At 40.5% G+C, this 17,667-nt stretch overlaps 1 protein-coding gene across 1 annotated transcript in view; it reads right to left on the bottom strand.

Annotated features, from left to right (window-relative positions):
- HPSE2 (heparanase 2 (inactive)) overlaps window positions 1–16,881 on the bottom strand; it is a 638,970-nt gene extending 622,089 nt beyond the window's left edge. The window contains exon 1 of the mRNA XM_049697113.1: window positions 16,401–16,881. Coding sequence (XP_049553070.1) covers window positions 16,401–16,830 — 430 coding nt within the window. The 5' untranslated portion in view covers window positions 16,831–16,881. The remainder of the gene's footprint in view (window positions 1–16,400) is intronic.
- Window positions 16,882–17,667: the final 786 nt, after the last annotated feature.

Here is a 17,667-nt window from a genome sequence, read left to right on the forward strand (position 1 = left end):
GTTGCCTACTTTACTATCAAGCAGGAAGAAGAAAACTACTCTCCACCAGAGGGCAGTCCAGCCAGAGATTGTAGCAGCCTAACCAATGAGAAGCCTCCCCATACTTTGGACTCCTAGCTTCTTCTAATGGACTCTTTGGCTATTACAGCCCCTCCCAACTCCCCCCTTTTCCTATAAAAGCAAGTTCCCCTTCCTTGTTCTCTGGATTTGCCAATGGTCCCCATAGTTCTCATATCCCAAAATGTAATTCTTCTGGCTATTTCCAAATAGACTCACTTTTGGTGGTAAAATAACTAGCTATTATATTGTTAAAGTTGACAGCCTCAAATAACACAATAGGTATAAATTACTTATCATATATAAAGGGCCTGCACCCAGTAAGCGCTCAATGTGATTTTATTATCATTATTTTTCCATTGACATGATGATCTCCATTGTGGAGATAGATATATCAGGCAATATCAGCCTATTGACATAAAACATTTGTTTTGTCCATCAACTCCCTTTCTTCTGGGTCTATGCTCAGAAAACATGGCTTCTACATTAGTCTATCTACAAGAGAATGGCTTTTCATATATATATGATAGTTCCTGGGGCTATATTTCTAATTGAAGATAAATCTAATTAAAAATGTGTGTGTGTGTGTGTGTGTGTGTCAAGGAAAAGCTGTGCTATATTTATTACATTTTACCAACAGCACTCACAGGACAGAGCTACAACCATTCTAACACTGCAAGTGGGAGGGTTAATTGTAAATTAGCAACACACTTGGAAAGCAATTTGATAAGATGTCTCAAGAGCTTTAAAAAATATACTCTGGGGACTTCCCTGGTGGCCCAGTGGTGAAGAATCCGCCTTACAAAGCAGGTGACACAGGTTCGATCCCTGGTTAGGGAACTAAGATCCCACGTGCTGCAGGACAACTAAGCCCTCGCGCCACAACTACTGAGCTCGTGCGCCTCAACTGGAGAGCCTGCGTGCAGCAAACTACAGAGCCCACATGCTCTGGAACCTGCGCACCATAACTACAGAGTCCATGTGCTCTGGAGCCAGCACGCCACAATGAAAGATCCCGCATGCTTCAATGAAGATCCTGAGTGCCGCAACTAAGACCCAACACAGCCAAAAATAAATAAAATAAATAAATAAACAACAAAACTACCAAAACTTTTAAAAATATATATACTCTAACTTGATAATTCCAATCCAATCTATTTTAAGTAATCAAAGTCCCACAAAAATCTATAAGAACAGATGTTTGTAACAGCATTATTTATCAGATGAGAAACTGAAATAAGCTAAATATTTATCAGCAGAAAATTAAGGATAATAATATCCCTTATTTAAATAGCATTTACTTTGTATTAGGCAATATTTGAAGGGTTTTTCACGTGTTGACTTATTTAATCCTCTAACAGGTGGATACTATGTTCTCAATTTTAAAATGGAAAAAAAAATTTTAATTTTATTTAAGTATAGTTTATTTACAATGTTGTGTTTAATTTCTGCTGTACAGCAAAGTGACTCAGTTATTCACATATACACTCTTTTTCATATTCTTTCCCATTATGGTCTATCACAGGATACTGAATAGAGTTCCCTATGCTATACAGTAGGACCTTGTTGTTTATCCATCCTATATATAATAGTTTGCATCTGCTAATCCCAAACACCCAATCCTTCCCTCCCCCACCCCCCTTGACAACCACAAGTCTGTTCTCTATATTTGTGAGTCTGTTTTTGCTTCATAGAGATGTTCATTTGTGTCGTATTTTAGATTCCACATATAAGTGCTATCACATTATATTTGTCTTTCTCTTTCTGACTTACTTCGCTTATGATAATCTCTAGGTCCATCTATGTTGCTGCAAATGGCATTATTTCATTCTTTTTAATGAAATAGAAGTATATTCCATTACTCCATTAGATTCTTTATCTAATATGGAGAAGTTGATGTACCTAAATTAAATTGTCCAGGGTCATACAGACAGCTAAAAGGTGGTAGAACCAGGATTAAAACACAAGTAATCCATATTCTGTGTTCTTAACCATTATACATACTGCCCCTCAGCAAAATGGAATTACAGTATATCCACACAATGGACTATCAAATAGCCATTAAAATTAGGTTATGGGGCTTCCCTGGTGGCGCAGTGGTTGGGAGTCCGCCTGCCGATGCAGGGGACACTGGTTTGTGCCCCGGTCCAGGAAGATCCCACATGCCACGGAACGGCTGGGCCCGTGAGCCATGGCCGCTGAGCCTGCCTGTCCGGAGCCTGTGCTCTGCAACGGGAGAGGCCACAACAGTGAGAGGCCCGCGTACCGCAAAAAAAAAAAAAAAAAAAAAAAATTAGGTTATGAATCGTTTATTAAAACCGAAAATGTTTATGTTGTAATGTTAAATGGAAAAAGCAAGAATAAAATTATACATAAACACTCACAGTTACTATTTGAACTATGTAAAAAAGGCAAGAAAAAAGATTAAAGATGGGTTTTTTACCTCTTTCTTCTTTTCTATATTTTCCAAATTATAATACTGTATTTAAGTTTTTATTTGAAACAAGGGACAACTGTAAAGTACACCCATACTTCTACTTAAAACAGATCCCAATGAGGGGGCTTCCCTGGTGGTGCAGTGGTTAAGAATCCACCTGCCAATGCAGGGGACATGGCTTCAAGCCCTGGTCCGGGAAGATCTCACATGCTGCAGAGCAACTAAGCCTGTGCGCCACAACTACTGAGCCTGCGCTCTACAGCCCATGAGCCACAGCTACTGAGCCCATGTGCCACAACTATTGAAGCCCACACGCCTAGAGCCCGCACTCCGCAACAAGAGAATCCACCACAATGAGAAGCCTGCACACCGCAATGAAGAGTAGACCCCGCTCACCACAACTAGAGAAAGTCCACATGCAGCAACAAAGACCCAACGCAGCCATAAATAAATAAATAAATTTATTTAAAAAAAGAGAGAGAGATCCCAATGATACACTTTATTTTCAAAATCTTATATATAAAAAAATAACAATAATAAGGCATCAAGGTAGAGCAGATAAAGGTTATGGCTTTGGAACTGAAAGACTTGGGCTGAAAAAACTGAAACATTTCACTTAACTCCTTCAAGGCAGAGTAGTCTCATCTGTAGAATGGGAATATAAACAAATCCTACAATTACAGTTGACCCTTGAACAACTGGGGATTAGAAGTGCCAAAACCCCCTACCCCAGTCTAAACTCTGCCTATAACTTTACAGTCAGCCCTCTGTTCTGTATCTGCAGTTCCATATCTGCAGACTGAACCAACCACAAATCATGTAGTACATATTTACTGGAAAAAATCTGCGCATAAGTGGACCCACACAGTGAAACCATGTTGTTCAAGGGTCAACTGTACTGTGAAGGTCAAGTAAGATAATTCAGGTGAAAATAAACTGGAAAGAACTTTGGTATTATTTACTAGCCTTGATCAGGGTACTTCTTCCTCCTCTCCAGGTCAGCTGAGCTGCAAATCTCTCTCCTCTTTCCCTATATGAGCCCATTTTTACTTCTCTAGTTCAGTGGCCTCGAAGCCCAAGAGATCTCTCTCCCATATCCAGATAATCCCCACCATGCCAACCCTGAAAAGTGATCTGCACGTCAGCCAAACTGAGGTTTTATCTGTGTATCAAACAGTACCTCTACTTCCTCCTCAACCCTAACCACTAGCAACATAGTATTACGAGGATCATAATTCCCCTAGCCTTCTCTGCATCCAGGCTGACTTACACAAAAGGTGTTATATCCCCATTAGAAATCAAGATATTTACCAAAAACAAATCAAAAAAAAAAAACCTTAATTATGATCACTTTAAAATTTACAAATAAACTGTATTCATTGGTTTGTTTTAAAGTCAAATACATTCTCCTACAGAAACGTAAATGGGCAGTTAACTCCTAGTCATCCACATTGGTAAATTGTGTATGACTGCAATAAAAACACCAACAAATATAAAGCAGTTTAAAATCTACAGAAGGTCTTCTCACCAAGTAATTTCTGGGAACAGATCTCTAATAGTCCCCGCTGAGCCGGCATATTCAAATTCATAAATGACTGATAGCAGATCAAACTTTGGTCTAAAGCAGTAGAAGATGCATTAAGAACACTGGGCTGTGGAATGGCAGAATAAGAGAGACTACAATGAAAGTAAATCTTCCAAATGGGGTCTAAAATATTCTGGACTCCACCAGACCACTTTGGTCCTACTAAGGACACAGAGAAAAGCCCATCATTGTCCCTTAAGCAGTCCCTTACTTTCTCTGAGCTGTTTTGCACTACAAAAATGCCAGACTTACAAGATGATTATAAAGAAAGTATACATGAAAATGCTTTATAAGTGTTGGTGGGCTACCTGGTTGTAAAGACAGCTATTGTTCCTTTCTTTGATCTCTATGGTGAAAGAGTAAAACTGAGAAGAGAAAGGAATTTAGAAGGAAGATCTTTGGCATCGAAGTTACTAATGACTTAACAGCTTTACCTATGGCCATCCCAGTTAACTTGTAAGAACAGAAAGATGAACACAGGTATCTGAACATATAGAAGAAGCTGATTTATAATCAAACCTTCCCAGGTACCATATTCAACTTCACAGCCTCAAGGACTATGAAAACACCTTTCACTCTCTCAGACTTCTGAAAGAAGCTGCATCCTCTCTGACACAGCAAAGGTCAGGTAAGGGACCTTAGCAAACCTTCCTCTCCTTATTCCAGTGTCCTACAAAAGTCAACTACTCCACTGCGAAGTAAAGTTCCTTTAAAATAATGCTATCCTAGGCTCATGGAATTAGAAGCCAAAGTTGAGTCTGCTGGCAGTTCCAATTTAAAATGCACTGTTTCCAAGAATTTAAGTCTAAATTTATGTCAGATAATAAGGATTTTAGGAAAGGTGGGTCAACTGTGAAGAGCAGACAGGAAGTGTGATATGGGTACATCCAGACCTCAGAACACTGGCAAGCATGGTATACAGTTTCCAAGTGCTAAGGACTAACTATCCGGAAAGTCTGAGGTATTGGCCAGATGCAGTCTGTTAGCTAAGGTAAGAGATTCCAAAAAATTTTCAAAATATCTACCCTCAACTATGTCTGACTAACTCCTGCTTAATATTTAGGTTATCATCTTAGACAACACTGCCTCCAGAAAGTGTCCTCTGACCCCCCAAATCTAGTTCCTTTAACCTTGGCTTAGGTAGAACTTACTCCCTTAAACATGCCACAATACTTACCACACTACAGTATTATCTATTTAATCACTTTCTAGTTTAGTGGTCTTCCAAAGGTTGCTCCATAGTCCTCCAAAAGACTTTTTTTTTAAAATATGGGCCTCTGAACACTCACGTTTCCATGTAGGATGAAGTAGTCTGAGTCAGGTAAATATTACCACTTAACAACAACTAAAATTTGGATAAATTACAAAAATCATATATTTAAAGGCATCAAAGAGCTGCAAAGGTGGGACTTCCCTGGCGGTCCAGTGGTTAGGACTCCAAGCTTCCACTGCAGGGGGCACGGGTTCAATCTCTGGTCAGGCAACTAAGATCTTGCATGCCCTGCAGTGTGGCCAAAAAAAAAAAAAAAAGAGCTGCAAAGACAATAAGGAATATCAGGGACAAAATTTCTGAGAGCAGAGAACCATTCAGAGGTAATCTTAGGATCTACGGTGTTTGGGGGGCGTTTGTCACTTCTGGGCACAAGCTTGTGGCTGAGATCTGGAATTGGGGCAAGCACAGAAATGCTACTATAAGGCAGAGAAAAGAGCCAAACCTTTGACAATTACTTGGGATGGAGTGACAAAAGTGAACATTTGAAAAGTCTCAAACACAAGGCCAGTTTCTTCCTCAAGGTATCTGCTGAATTCTGAAGATAAGCCAAAACTTCCAGAAAGCAGAGTAGAATTTTCTAGTGTCTGTGGATACTTAGGAGACAAAGGGCCTTGAATATAGCCACTGAGAGGTAAAAGCCCTGGAGGGAATGATAGATTAATGCTGCCATCTACTATCACTTTTTCCCTCATTGCATTTTCCAACATGGACACAGCTAGAGGCTAAGAATTCAGGCTTCAGAAAGCTGCTCCTAGAAAATAGAAAAACCAGTAGTCTTGGCAGTTGTGGGGGACCAGAGCACCAAAACTGGAGACTTGAGAGACCTGAAGCCCACAGCCAGTCTCCTCCTCAAACATGTGAGATATTTTGAAGCTTCATGGGGTGGAAGGCTAATCCAAGTACCTCTGGAAAGTAGACTGAAAACTTCTTCAGAGTCTTGGTTCTAAACAGAGGACTACCCCCTTCCCCTCATGCTCTCAGTGAAAAACCGTGAAGGACCATGTCCTAGGAATAAGGAAAACAAAGGTGGACTAGATCTGACCAACACTGCAAACCAGTCTTGACCTAAATAAGTTTACAACAGGATTAAGCTAACAACCATTCCACCGTCTTAGAATATTACTTCTCTGGTAAAAGATTCCATTATCTGAAGCTTCTAAAGTTGTTACTGGTGTGTGTGTGTGTGTGTGTGTGTGTGTGTGTGTGTGTGTAATATAAAACATCTGACATTCAGACAAAAATTACTAGGTATATGAAAACATACCCACTTGACTGGTAACCAATAAAAGCAGAGCTATAAGTGATCTAGATATTGGATTGAGCAGACAAGGACTTTAAATGATTCATATATTAAATAAAAGAAAGGAAAAGATGGACAAAGAGGTGAAAGACACAAAATTTCAACGAAGTGAAATTTACATAAAGAATCAAACAGATATTCTAAAACCAAAAATAAAATATATGAAAGTAAGAACTCAATGGATGTGTCTAAAAGTAAACTGACCTAGCCAAACTCAGGAAGGAAACTCAAAGAGAAATCAATAGAAAATATCTAAACTGAAGCACAAAAAGAAAAAAGACTGCTGGGGGTAGTAGAGAAGAGAAAGAGAACATGAAGGGAAAGAGAAAGAATAAACAGAACATGGAGACGTGGAACACAGCCAAAAGATCTAACACACATGTAATTACAGCTCCAGAAAAGCAAGAGAGAGAAAATGGGGCAGAAGCAATATTTGAAGAGATAATGATGGAGGATGTTCTAAAACTGATCAAAGATCCACTGGAATAAACAGTCTGACTCTGTTTTTGGCAGCTTTCAAGGCTTACTGTTTCCGTTTACCTTCGTGCCTCACAAAAAGGCAAGCCAGCAAGAGAGCCTGCATGCTCCCCGCTTTGGCACTGGCAAGAAGTTCCAAACCACAGAAGCCCTGGCCCATGGGTAACTACCATCACCCCATCCACACACTATTTCCACAATAAAAGCTAAAGCTAGGAAGCTTAGCCACCCAGAAGCAGTGGTCCAGGAGGGTGCAGGCAGCTGCACTGGGGGGAGGGGGTCTTCCGAGGGGAGGCCAGCTGGGGCCAGGCACACACATCCGAGACACAGCTGGGCTGGTGACTCGGCTGGGGGTGGCACCCCGGAGACGGGGGAGGCAGCGGGGGACGCAGGACGCTTTCCGAGGTTGCCCCCAGGCAGAGCCAAGAGGCTGACTGGGTCTTGGTGCTCCAGCCGGGTGTCAGGCCTGAGCCTCCAAGGTGGGAGAGCCAAGTTCAGGACATTGGTCCACCAGAGACCTGCCGGCCCCACATAATATCAAACGTCAAAAGCTCTCCCAGAGATCTCCATTTCAACGCTAAGACCCAGCTCCACTCAACAACCAGCAAACTACAGTGCTGGACACCTTATGCCAAACAACTAGCAAGACAGGAACACAACCCCACCCATTAGCAGAGAGGCTGCCTAAATCATAGTAAGTTCACAGACACCCCAAAACACACCACCGGACGCGGTCCTGCCCACAAGAAAAACAAGATCGAGCCTCATCCACCAGAACACAGGCACCAGTCCCCTCCACCAGGAAGCCTACACAAACCACTGAACCAAACCTACCCACTGGGATCAGACACCAAAAACAATGGGAACTACGAACCTGCAGCCTGCGAAAAGGAGACCCCAAACACAGTAAGTTAAGCAAAATGAAAAGACAGAGAAATACACAGCAGATGAAGGAGCAAGGTAAAAACCCACCAAACCAAACAAATGAAGAGGAAATAGGCAGTCTACCTAAAAAAGAATTCAGAGTAATGATATTAAAGATGATCCAAGGGCTTCCCTGGTGGCACAGTGGTTGAGAGTCCGCCTGCCGATGCAGGGAACACGGGTTTGTGCCCCGGTCTGGGAAGATCCCTCATGCCGCGGAGCGGCTGGGCCCGTGAGCCATGGCCGCTGAACCAGCACGTCTGGAGCCTGTGCTCCAACAATGGGAGAGGCCACAACAGTGAGAGGCCCGCATACCGCAAAAAAAAAAAAAAGATGATCCAAAATCTTGGAAATAGAATGGAGAAAATACAAGAAACGTTTAACAAGGACCCAGAAGAACTAAAGAGCAAACAATGATGAACACAATAAATGAAATTAAAAACTCTCTAGAAAGAAATCAATAGCAGAATAACTGACGCAAAAGAACGGATAAGTGACCTGGAAGATAAAATAGTGGAAATAACTACCTCAGAGCAGAATAAAGAAAAAAGAATGAAAAGAACGGAGGACAGTCTCAGAGACCTCTGGGACAACATTAAATGCACCAACATTCGAATTATAGGGGTCCCAGAAGAAGAAGAGAAAAAAAAGGGACTGAGAAAATATTTGAAGAGCTTTTAGTTGAAATTTTCCCTAATATGGGAAAGGAAATAGTCGATCAACTCCAAGAAGCTCAGAGAGTCCCATACAGGATAAATCCAAGGAGAAACACACCAAGACATACATTAATCAAACTATCAAAAATTAAATACCAAGAAAAAATATTAAAAGCAGCAAGGGAAAAGCAACAAATAACATACAAGGGAATCCCCATAAGGTTAACAGCTGACCTTTCAGCAGAAACTCTGCAAGCCAGAAGGGAATGGCAGGACATATTCAAAGTGATGAAAGGGAAAAACCTACAACCAAGATTACTCTACCCAGCAAGGATTGCATTCAGATTCAATGGAGAAATTAAAACCTTTACAGACAAGCAAAAGTTACAACAAATGCTAAAGGAACTTCTCTAGGCAGGAAACACAAGACAAGGAAAAGACCTACAATAACAAACCCAAAACAATTAAGAAAATGGTAATAGGAGCATACATATTGATAACTACCTTAAATGTAAAATGATTAAATGCTCCAACTAAAAGACACAGACTGGCTGAATGGATACAAAAACAAAACCCGTATATATGCTGTCTACAAGAGATCCACTTCAGACCTAGGGACACATAGACTGAAAGTGAGGGGATGGAAAAAGATATTCCATGCAAATGGAAATCAAAAGAAATATCACGGTTTCCCTGGTGGCGCAGTGGTTGAGAGTCCGCCTGCCGATGCAGGGGACACGGGTTCACGTCCTGGTCCGGGAAGATCCCACATGTTGCGGAGCAGCTGGGCCTGTGAGCCATGGCCGCTGAGCCTGCACGTCCAGAGCCTGTGCTCTGCAACAGGAGAGGCCACAACAGTGAGAGTCCCATGTACCGCAAAAAAAAAAAAAAAAAGAAAAAGAAACATCAGACAGAAGAGACTTTAAAATAAAGACTATTACAAGAGACAAAGAAGGACACTACATAATGCTCAAGGGATCAATCCAAGAAGAAGATATAACAATTGTAAATATTTACGCACCAACATAGGAGCACCTCAATACATAAGGCAAATGTAATCAGCCATAAAAGGGGATATTGACAGTAACACAGTCATAGTAGGGGACTTTAACACCCCACTTTCACCAATGGACAGATCATCCAAAATGAAAATAAGGAAACACAAGCTTTAAATGATACATTAAACAAGATGGACTTCATTGATATTTATAGGACATTCCATCCAAAAACAACAGTATACACTTTCTTCTCAAGTGCTCATGGAACACTCTCCAGGATAGATCATATCTTGGGTCACAAATCAAGCCTTGGTAAATTTAAGAAAATTGAAATTGTATCAATCTTTTCTGACCACAACGCTATGAGACGAGATATCAATTACAAGAAAAAAACTGTAAAAATACAAACACATGAAGGCTAAACAATACGCTACTAAATAACCAAGAGACCACTGAAGTAATCAAAAAGGAAATCAAAAAATACCTAGAAACAAATAACAATGAAAACACCATGGCCCAAAACCTATGGGATGCAGCAAAAGCAGTTCTGAGAAGGAAGTTTATAGCAATACAATCCTACCTAAAGAAAGAAGAAACATCTCAAATAAACAACCTAACCTTACACCTAAAGCAATTAGAGAAAGAAGAACAAAAAAAACCCCGAAGTTAGCAGAAGGAAAGAAATCATAAAGATCAGAGCAGAAATAAATGAAAAAGAAATGAAGGGGGCTTCCCTGGTGGCGCAGTGGTTGGGAGTCCGCCTGCCGATGCAGGGGACATGGGTTCGTACCCCGGTCCGGGAAGATCCCACGTGCCGCAGAGCGGCTGGGCCCGTGAGCCATGGCCACTGAGCCTGCGCGTCTGGAGCCTGTGCTCAGCAACGGGAGAAGCCACAACAGTGAGAGGTCCGCGTACCGCACAAAAAAAAAAAAGAAAAGAAATGAAGGAAACGATAGCAAAGATCAATAAAACTAAAAGCTGGTTGTTTGAGAAGATAAACAAAATTGATAAACCATTAGCCAGACTCATCAAGAAGAAAAGGGAGAAGACTCAAATCAACAGAATCAGAAATTAAAAAAGGAGAAGTAACAACTGACACTGCAGAAATACATAGGCTCATGAGAGATTATTACAAGCAACTATATGCCAATAAAATGGGCAACACAGAAGATATGGACAAATCCTTAGAAAAGCACAAACTTCTGAGACTGAACCAGGAAGAAATAGAAAATACAAACAGACCAATCACAAGCACTGAAATTGAAACTGTGATTAAAAATCTTCCAACAAACAAAAGCCCAGGACCAGATGGATTCACAGGTGAATTCTATCAAACATTTAGAAAAGAGCTAATGCATAACCTTCTCAAACTCTTCCATAATATAGCAGAGGGAGGAACACTCCCAAACTCCTTCTAGGAGGCCACCATCACCCTGATACCAAAACAAGACAAAGATACTACAAAAAAAGAAAACTACAGGCTAATATCACTGATGAACACAGATGTGAAAATCCTTAACAAAATACTATCAAACAGAATCCAGCAGCACATTAAAAGGATCATACACCATGATCAAGTGGGGTTTATCCCAGGAATGCAAGGATTCTTCAATACACGAAATCAATCAATGTGATACACCATATTAACAAACTGAAGGAGAAAAACCATATGATAATCTCAATAGATGCAGAAAAAGCTTTTGACAAAATTCAACACCCATTTATGATAAAAACTCTCCAGAAAGTAGGCATAGAGGGAACTTACCTCAACATAATAAAGGCCCTATATGACAAACCCACAGCCAACATTGTTCTCAATGGTAAAAAACTGAAACCATTTCCACTAAGATCAGGAACAAGACAAGGTTGCCCACTCTCACCACTGTTATTCAACATAGTTTTGGAAGTTTTAGCCACAGCAATCAGAGACAAAAAACGAAATGAAAGGAATCCAAATCGGAAAAGAGGAAGTAAAACTGTCACTGTCTGCAGATGACATGATACTATACATAGAGAATCCTAAAGATGCTACCAGAAAACTACTAGAGCTAATCAATGAATTCGGAAAAGTAGCAGGATACAAAATTCATACACAGAAATCTCTTGCATTCCTATACACTAATGATGAAAAATCTGAAAGAGAAGTTAAGGAAACACTCCCATTTACCACTGCAAGAAAAAGAATAAAATACCTAGGAATAAACCTACCTAGGGAGACAAAAGACCTATATGCAGAAATCTATAAGACACTGATGAAAGACATTAAAGATGATACAAATCGATGGAGAGATATACCATGTTCTTGGATTGGAAGAATCAACATTGTGAAAATGACTATACTCCCCAAAGCAATCTACAGATTCAATGCAATCCCTATCAAACTACCAATGGCATTTTTCACAGAACTAGAACAAAATATTTCACAATTTGTATGGAAACACAAAAAAACCCGAATAGCCAAAGCAAACTTGAGAAAGAAAAATGGAGCTGGAGGAATCAGGCTCCCTGACTTCAGACTCTACTACAAAGCTACAGTAATCAAGACAGGATGGTACTGACACAAAAACAGAAACACAGATCATTGGAACAAGATAGAAAGCCCAGAGATAAACCCACGCACATATGGTCACCTTATCTTTGATAAAGGAGGCAAGAATATACAATGGAGAAAAGACAACCTCTTCAATAAGTGGTGCAGGGAAAACTGGACAGCTACATGTAAAAGAATGAAATTAGAACACTCCCTAACACCATACACAAAAATAAACTCAAAATGGATTAAAGACCTAAATGTAAGACCAGACACTATAAAACTCTTAGAGAAAAACATAGGCAGAACACTCTATGACATAAATCACAGCAAAATCCTTTTTGACCCACCTCCTAGAGAAATGGAAATAAAAACAAAACTAAACAAATGGGACACAATGAAACTTAAGCGCTTTCGCACAGCAAAGGAAACCATAAACAAGACCAAAAGACAACCCTCGGAATGGGAGAAAATATTTGCAAACGAAGCAACTGGCAAAGGATTAATCTCCAAAATACACAAGCAGCTCATGCAGCTCAATATCAAAAAAACAAACACCCCAACCCAAAAATGGGTAGAAGACCTAAATAGACATTTCTCCAACGAAGACATACAGATCGCCAATGAACACATGAAGGATGCTCAACATCACTAATCATTAGAGAAATGCAAATCAAAACTACAATGAGGCATCACCTCACACCAGTCAGAATGGACATCATCAAAAGGTCTACAAACAATAAATGCTGGAGACGGTGTGGAGAAAAGGGAACCCTCTTGCACTGTTGGTGGGAATGTTAATTGATACAGCCACCATGCAGAACAGTATGGAGGTGCCTTAAAAAACTAAAAATGCAACTACCATATGACCCAGCAATCCCACTACTGGGCATATACCCAGAGAAAACCATAATTCAAAAATAGTCATGTATCACAATGTTTACTGCAGCACTATTTACAATAGCCAGGACATGGAAGCAACCTAAGTGTCCATCGACAGATGAATGGATAAAGAAGATGTGGCACATATATACAATGCAATATTACTCAGCCATAAAAAGAAACGAAATTGAGTTATTTGTAGTGAGGTGGATGGACCTAGAGACTGTCATACAGAGTGAAGTAAGTCAGAAAGAGAAAAACAAATGCCATATGCTAACACATATATATGGAATCTAAAAAAATTAAAAATTGTTCTGAAGAACCTAGGGGCAGAACAAGAATAAAGACGCAGACATAGAGAATGGACTTGAGGACATGTGGAGGGGAAAGGATAAGCTGGAATGAAGTGAGAGAGTGGCATGGACATATATACACTACCAAATGTAAAACAGATAGGTAGTGGGAAGAAGCCGCATAGCACAGGGAGATCAGCTCGGTGCTTTGTGACCACCTAGAGGGGAGGGATAGTAAGGGTGAGAGGGAGACGCAAGGGGGAGGGGATATGGGGATATATGTATACGTATTGCTGATTCACTTTGTTATACAGTAGAAACTAACACAACAATGTAAAGCAATTATACTCCAATGAAATTGTTAAACAAAAAAAAATGAAGTACTGACTATGTTACAACATGGATGAACTTTGAACACATTATGCTAAGAAGCCAGACACAAAAGATCACATATTCTATGATTCCACTTATATGAAATGTCCAGGATAAGCAAATTCATAGAGACAGAAAGTAGACTAGTGGTTTCCAGGCACTAGGAGTAGAAGGAATGGAGAGTAATTGTTAATGGTCATGGGGTTTTCTTTTGTGGGGCAGTGATGAATATGCTGTGAAATTAGGTAGTGGTGATGGTAACACAACTCTGTGAATATACTTTTGACCACTGACTTGTATAGTTTTAAAAGGACGAATTTGATAGTATGTGGATTACATCTCACACAACTAACACAACTAACCAACTAACACAATCGGCTATATAGTACTGTACTGTAATAGGTTTATAATACTTTTCACACAAATAATTCGTCCATAAAACCAAACAAACACAAAAAATAAAACACTTTTAATCTTACAGTACAGTACCTTGAAAAGTACAATAGTGCAGTACAACAGCTGGCATACAGGGGCTGGCAGGCACGTTCACATCTTTGGAAGTTAGCATCTTGAAGGTTCATATGTAGGGGACTTACTGTATTTTAAAAATTAGCAAAACACTTGAACAGACCGTTCACAAAAGAGTATATCTAAGTGGTCAACACCTGAAAAGATGCTCAACCTCATTTGTCATCAGAGATGTGTGATTTAAAACCATAATGAGATACCACTACACACTACAAGAATGGCTAAAATGAAAAGGACAGAAATTACAGTGCTGAAGAAGACACAGAGCAAGGGTCAGCAAAATAAGACCCCCCACCACCTTATTTGTAAATAAAGTTTCATAGGAATGCAGCCCTGCTTATTCATTTATGCACTGTCTATGGCTTCTTTCACTCTACCATAGCAGAGCTGAGTAACTGCCACAAATCCATATGGCCTACAAAGCCTAAAATACTATCTGGTTCTTCAATATCTAACCCCCAACCCTTGATGTAGAGCGACCAGAACTTTCATACACTGCTACTGGGAGTGTAAATTGGTACAACCACTCTGGAAAACTATTTGGCAGTATCTACTAAAACTGAACAAGTGCATACACTATAAACCCTATTATTAATTTCCTCCGGCTGCTGTAACAAATTACCATAGCTTTGTTGGCTTAAAAGAAAATAAACTTATCCTCTCATAGTTCTGGAGGTTCAGACTATAAAAAAATTTCTTCTTAATTGCACTGTCATTATAATTAGTATTAGCACCCAACTGAGCAAAACAGCGTAAACATAATAAAATTTATATAAATATTAAACATAATAAAAATTGTATTCACATCATATCCCTTAGTGAAAGGAATGTGGCTTTTATTTTATGGATCCATGCTTTTACTGACAGTAATAGTAGATGTACAAAATCAATCCCTTTCTTATATTTATTTATTTTTAAATATAAATTCTGAGAAAGCTTGTTTACATAAATAAGTAATTAGGAATAATCATTTTGCTATGGTAACAGCACATAATTCTTTGATCTCCAGAGTTATTTGACAAAAATCCTACACTGACCTATTACTAAAAATTACTTTTAATTATCTATCAGTTAACAACTACATTAGGTCCTCCTTCTATTTTGTTGAAAGAAAGAACTGGAAACCACTTAAATTGGAAAAAGATTTGTGGCCCAGTGATTTGGGTCATTCACTTTCTGAAGATCAGCACCAGTTTTCCTTCTATGCACCATAGCAAAATCAGGAATGGATAAGTATGCAAAGGAAATGAATTATATTGTACTACAGTTGTCAAAATATTTTTTTAAGTTAATGATATAGCATGCTTCAGTGTTAATGCACTGAATACAAGATCAGGTGGCAATCAAATAACTCATAATTTTATAGCAATGAGCAAAAATATTTCTACATACCACAATGTGAATGACATCTGTGATTTCTCTGGTGGCAAAGGTACAGGTACTGTCAAAACCACTTGATTTCTATTGATGAGTCATGGGTACTGCTAATATTCCTGTGGTTTACGATCACTTTCGTAATTGATGAAGACGCAAATTTTTATTTAGATGTTAAACAAATATGATTTTCTTTCCATTGTGGTTCGCGGACCACCATAATTCTAAGGTTAAGAACTCCTGGTTTGATGGAAGGAAGGAGGTAGTGATAAGGAGACAAAGCAAGGGGAGGAGTGAAAAGTGAGGAAGGGAAGAAGGGAAGGGGGACAGAATAGAATGAGGGCGAGCAAGAAATAAATACAACTACATCTCTGGACTCAGACTAAGCAAATAAGCTTGGAGATTCGCAGCCAGTGCTGGAGTTATTTCTATGGTGATTTTATATTTACATTTTATAACAAGTAGTTTCTTCAGCTGAGTCCCACCCGCTCAGTCCCATAAAGGGTCACCCGATTGCATCATGTCTAAGTCCAAATACAACCAGTATTTCCCATGGTCTTCCAGTACAGTGAGCATAAATCTGATCCCCTCAGGGCCATACCCCAAATATTGTGCTCTCAGCTACCCCTTCATTAGCAGGAAGTCCATATTTTCTCGGGATACCCCCTCCTACGTTAGCTCCTCCACAAGTCCTCAAAAGGGGGTGGTGCTCACCTGTCTTCTGAGCCGCCGCCTGCTGCTCTCCGACCTCAGCCCAGGGATCCGCAGCCCAGGGCCGTGTGTCGACTCCGTGGCCTCCTCTGTCCACCGACCCTGGAACTCTTCTCCACTGCTGACCGAGAAAAATATTCCCTTCCTGGGTGCCTCTTTTTTCGCCCCCCAACACCGTCTTTCCCTTTTCTCCTCCGCCTGTCAGAGGGCACAGGCCCGCATCGGGCCTGTGGTGGACACTCCCGGCAACGCCCGCTAGGCTCTGCCGGCTCTTCCTCACTCGCGGAGGTTCTTCCCCGCAGGGGGCTCCAGTCAGGCGACCACCATTCTTCCGCAGGTTTCGTCGGTTCCGGTCCCGTGTTCCGGTCCCGTGTTCCGGGCCCCACAGAAAGTCAAGCAGAGACGGAACGTCTGTTGGGAGGTCACTGCCCATTCGACGACCTACGGAAAGTTCCTGAATTTTCAGTGACCCAGCGAGAAAGCCTTCGGGGCTATGAGGCGGCCTCGCGCCGCTCTCGCGATGATGAGGCACCGCGAGATGTTCCCGGCTGTGAGGAAGCACCTGGCCCCACCCAGCCAAAATAGGTTTGATAGGGGTTTGATACACCTGCAAAGAAGAGCTGTGGAGAGGAAAACAGTAGAAGCAAAGCAGCACCAGGTTCCACTCATCCCAGGTCCCTCTTTGTCTATCTCTCCTGAGTATCTCCGCTGCCTTTGAGTTCTTTTTAGGTTGTGCTTTGAATCGCCCCCGCAAGAGATCCAAACAGGAAGATGACTATAGTATTCTCTTCCCAACCCCCCAGTATTAAGCTCTAAAACTTGCAGAATGGAATCTTCTGTTCGTTTATACAACAAATATGTTACCAGTGCCTACTGTATGCACTGGGGATATAATGATGTATAAAATAATCACAGTCCTTGAGATCACAGAATTCAAATTTTTGTCAAAGAGGTAAGTAAATAAACTGGCAGTTATAATACAACAAATAAGTTATATGTCGGGGAAGAAAAAGAATTTATAGGACTATAGGGCAGGGGCTTCTGACTCAGACTTGGAGAATCACGTGAAACTTCTTAAAGAAACTTCAAAGCTAAGATCTGAAAGATAAATATGGAGGGGTTTTCCAAGCCAAAAGAGTGGACAGAGAAAGGTCCAAGCATAAGCTACAGCAGCCTAAAGACATGAAAAAGCATAGTTCATGGGAGATGATGAAGGACATTCAATATGGCTGACTGCTGGGACAATGCAAGCAAGCAGTTAAGAATATTG

The sequence above is a fragment of the Orcinus orca genome, chromosome 14 (genome assembly GCF_937001465.1).
Source record: "Orcinus orca chromosome 14, mOrcOrc1.1, whole genome shotgun sequence".
Lineage (NCBI taxonomy): Eukaryota > Metazoa > Chordata > Mammalia > Artiodactyla > Delphinidae > Orcinus > Orcinus orca.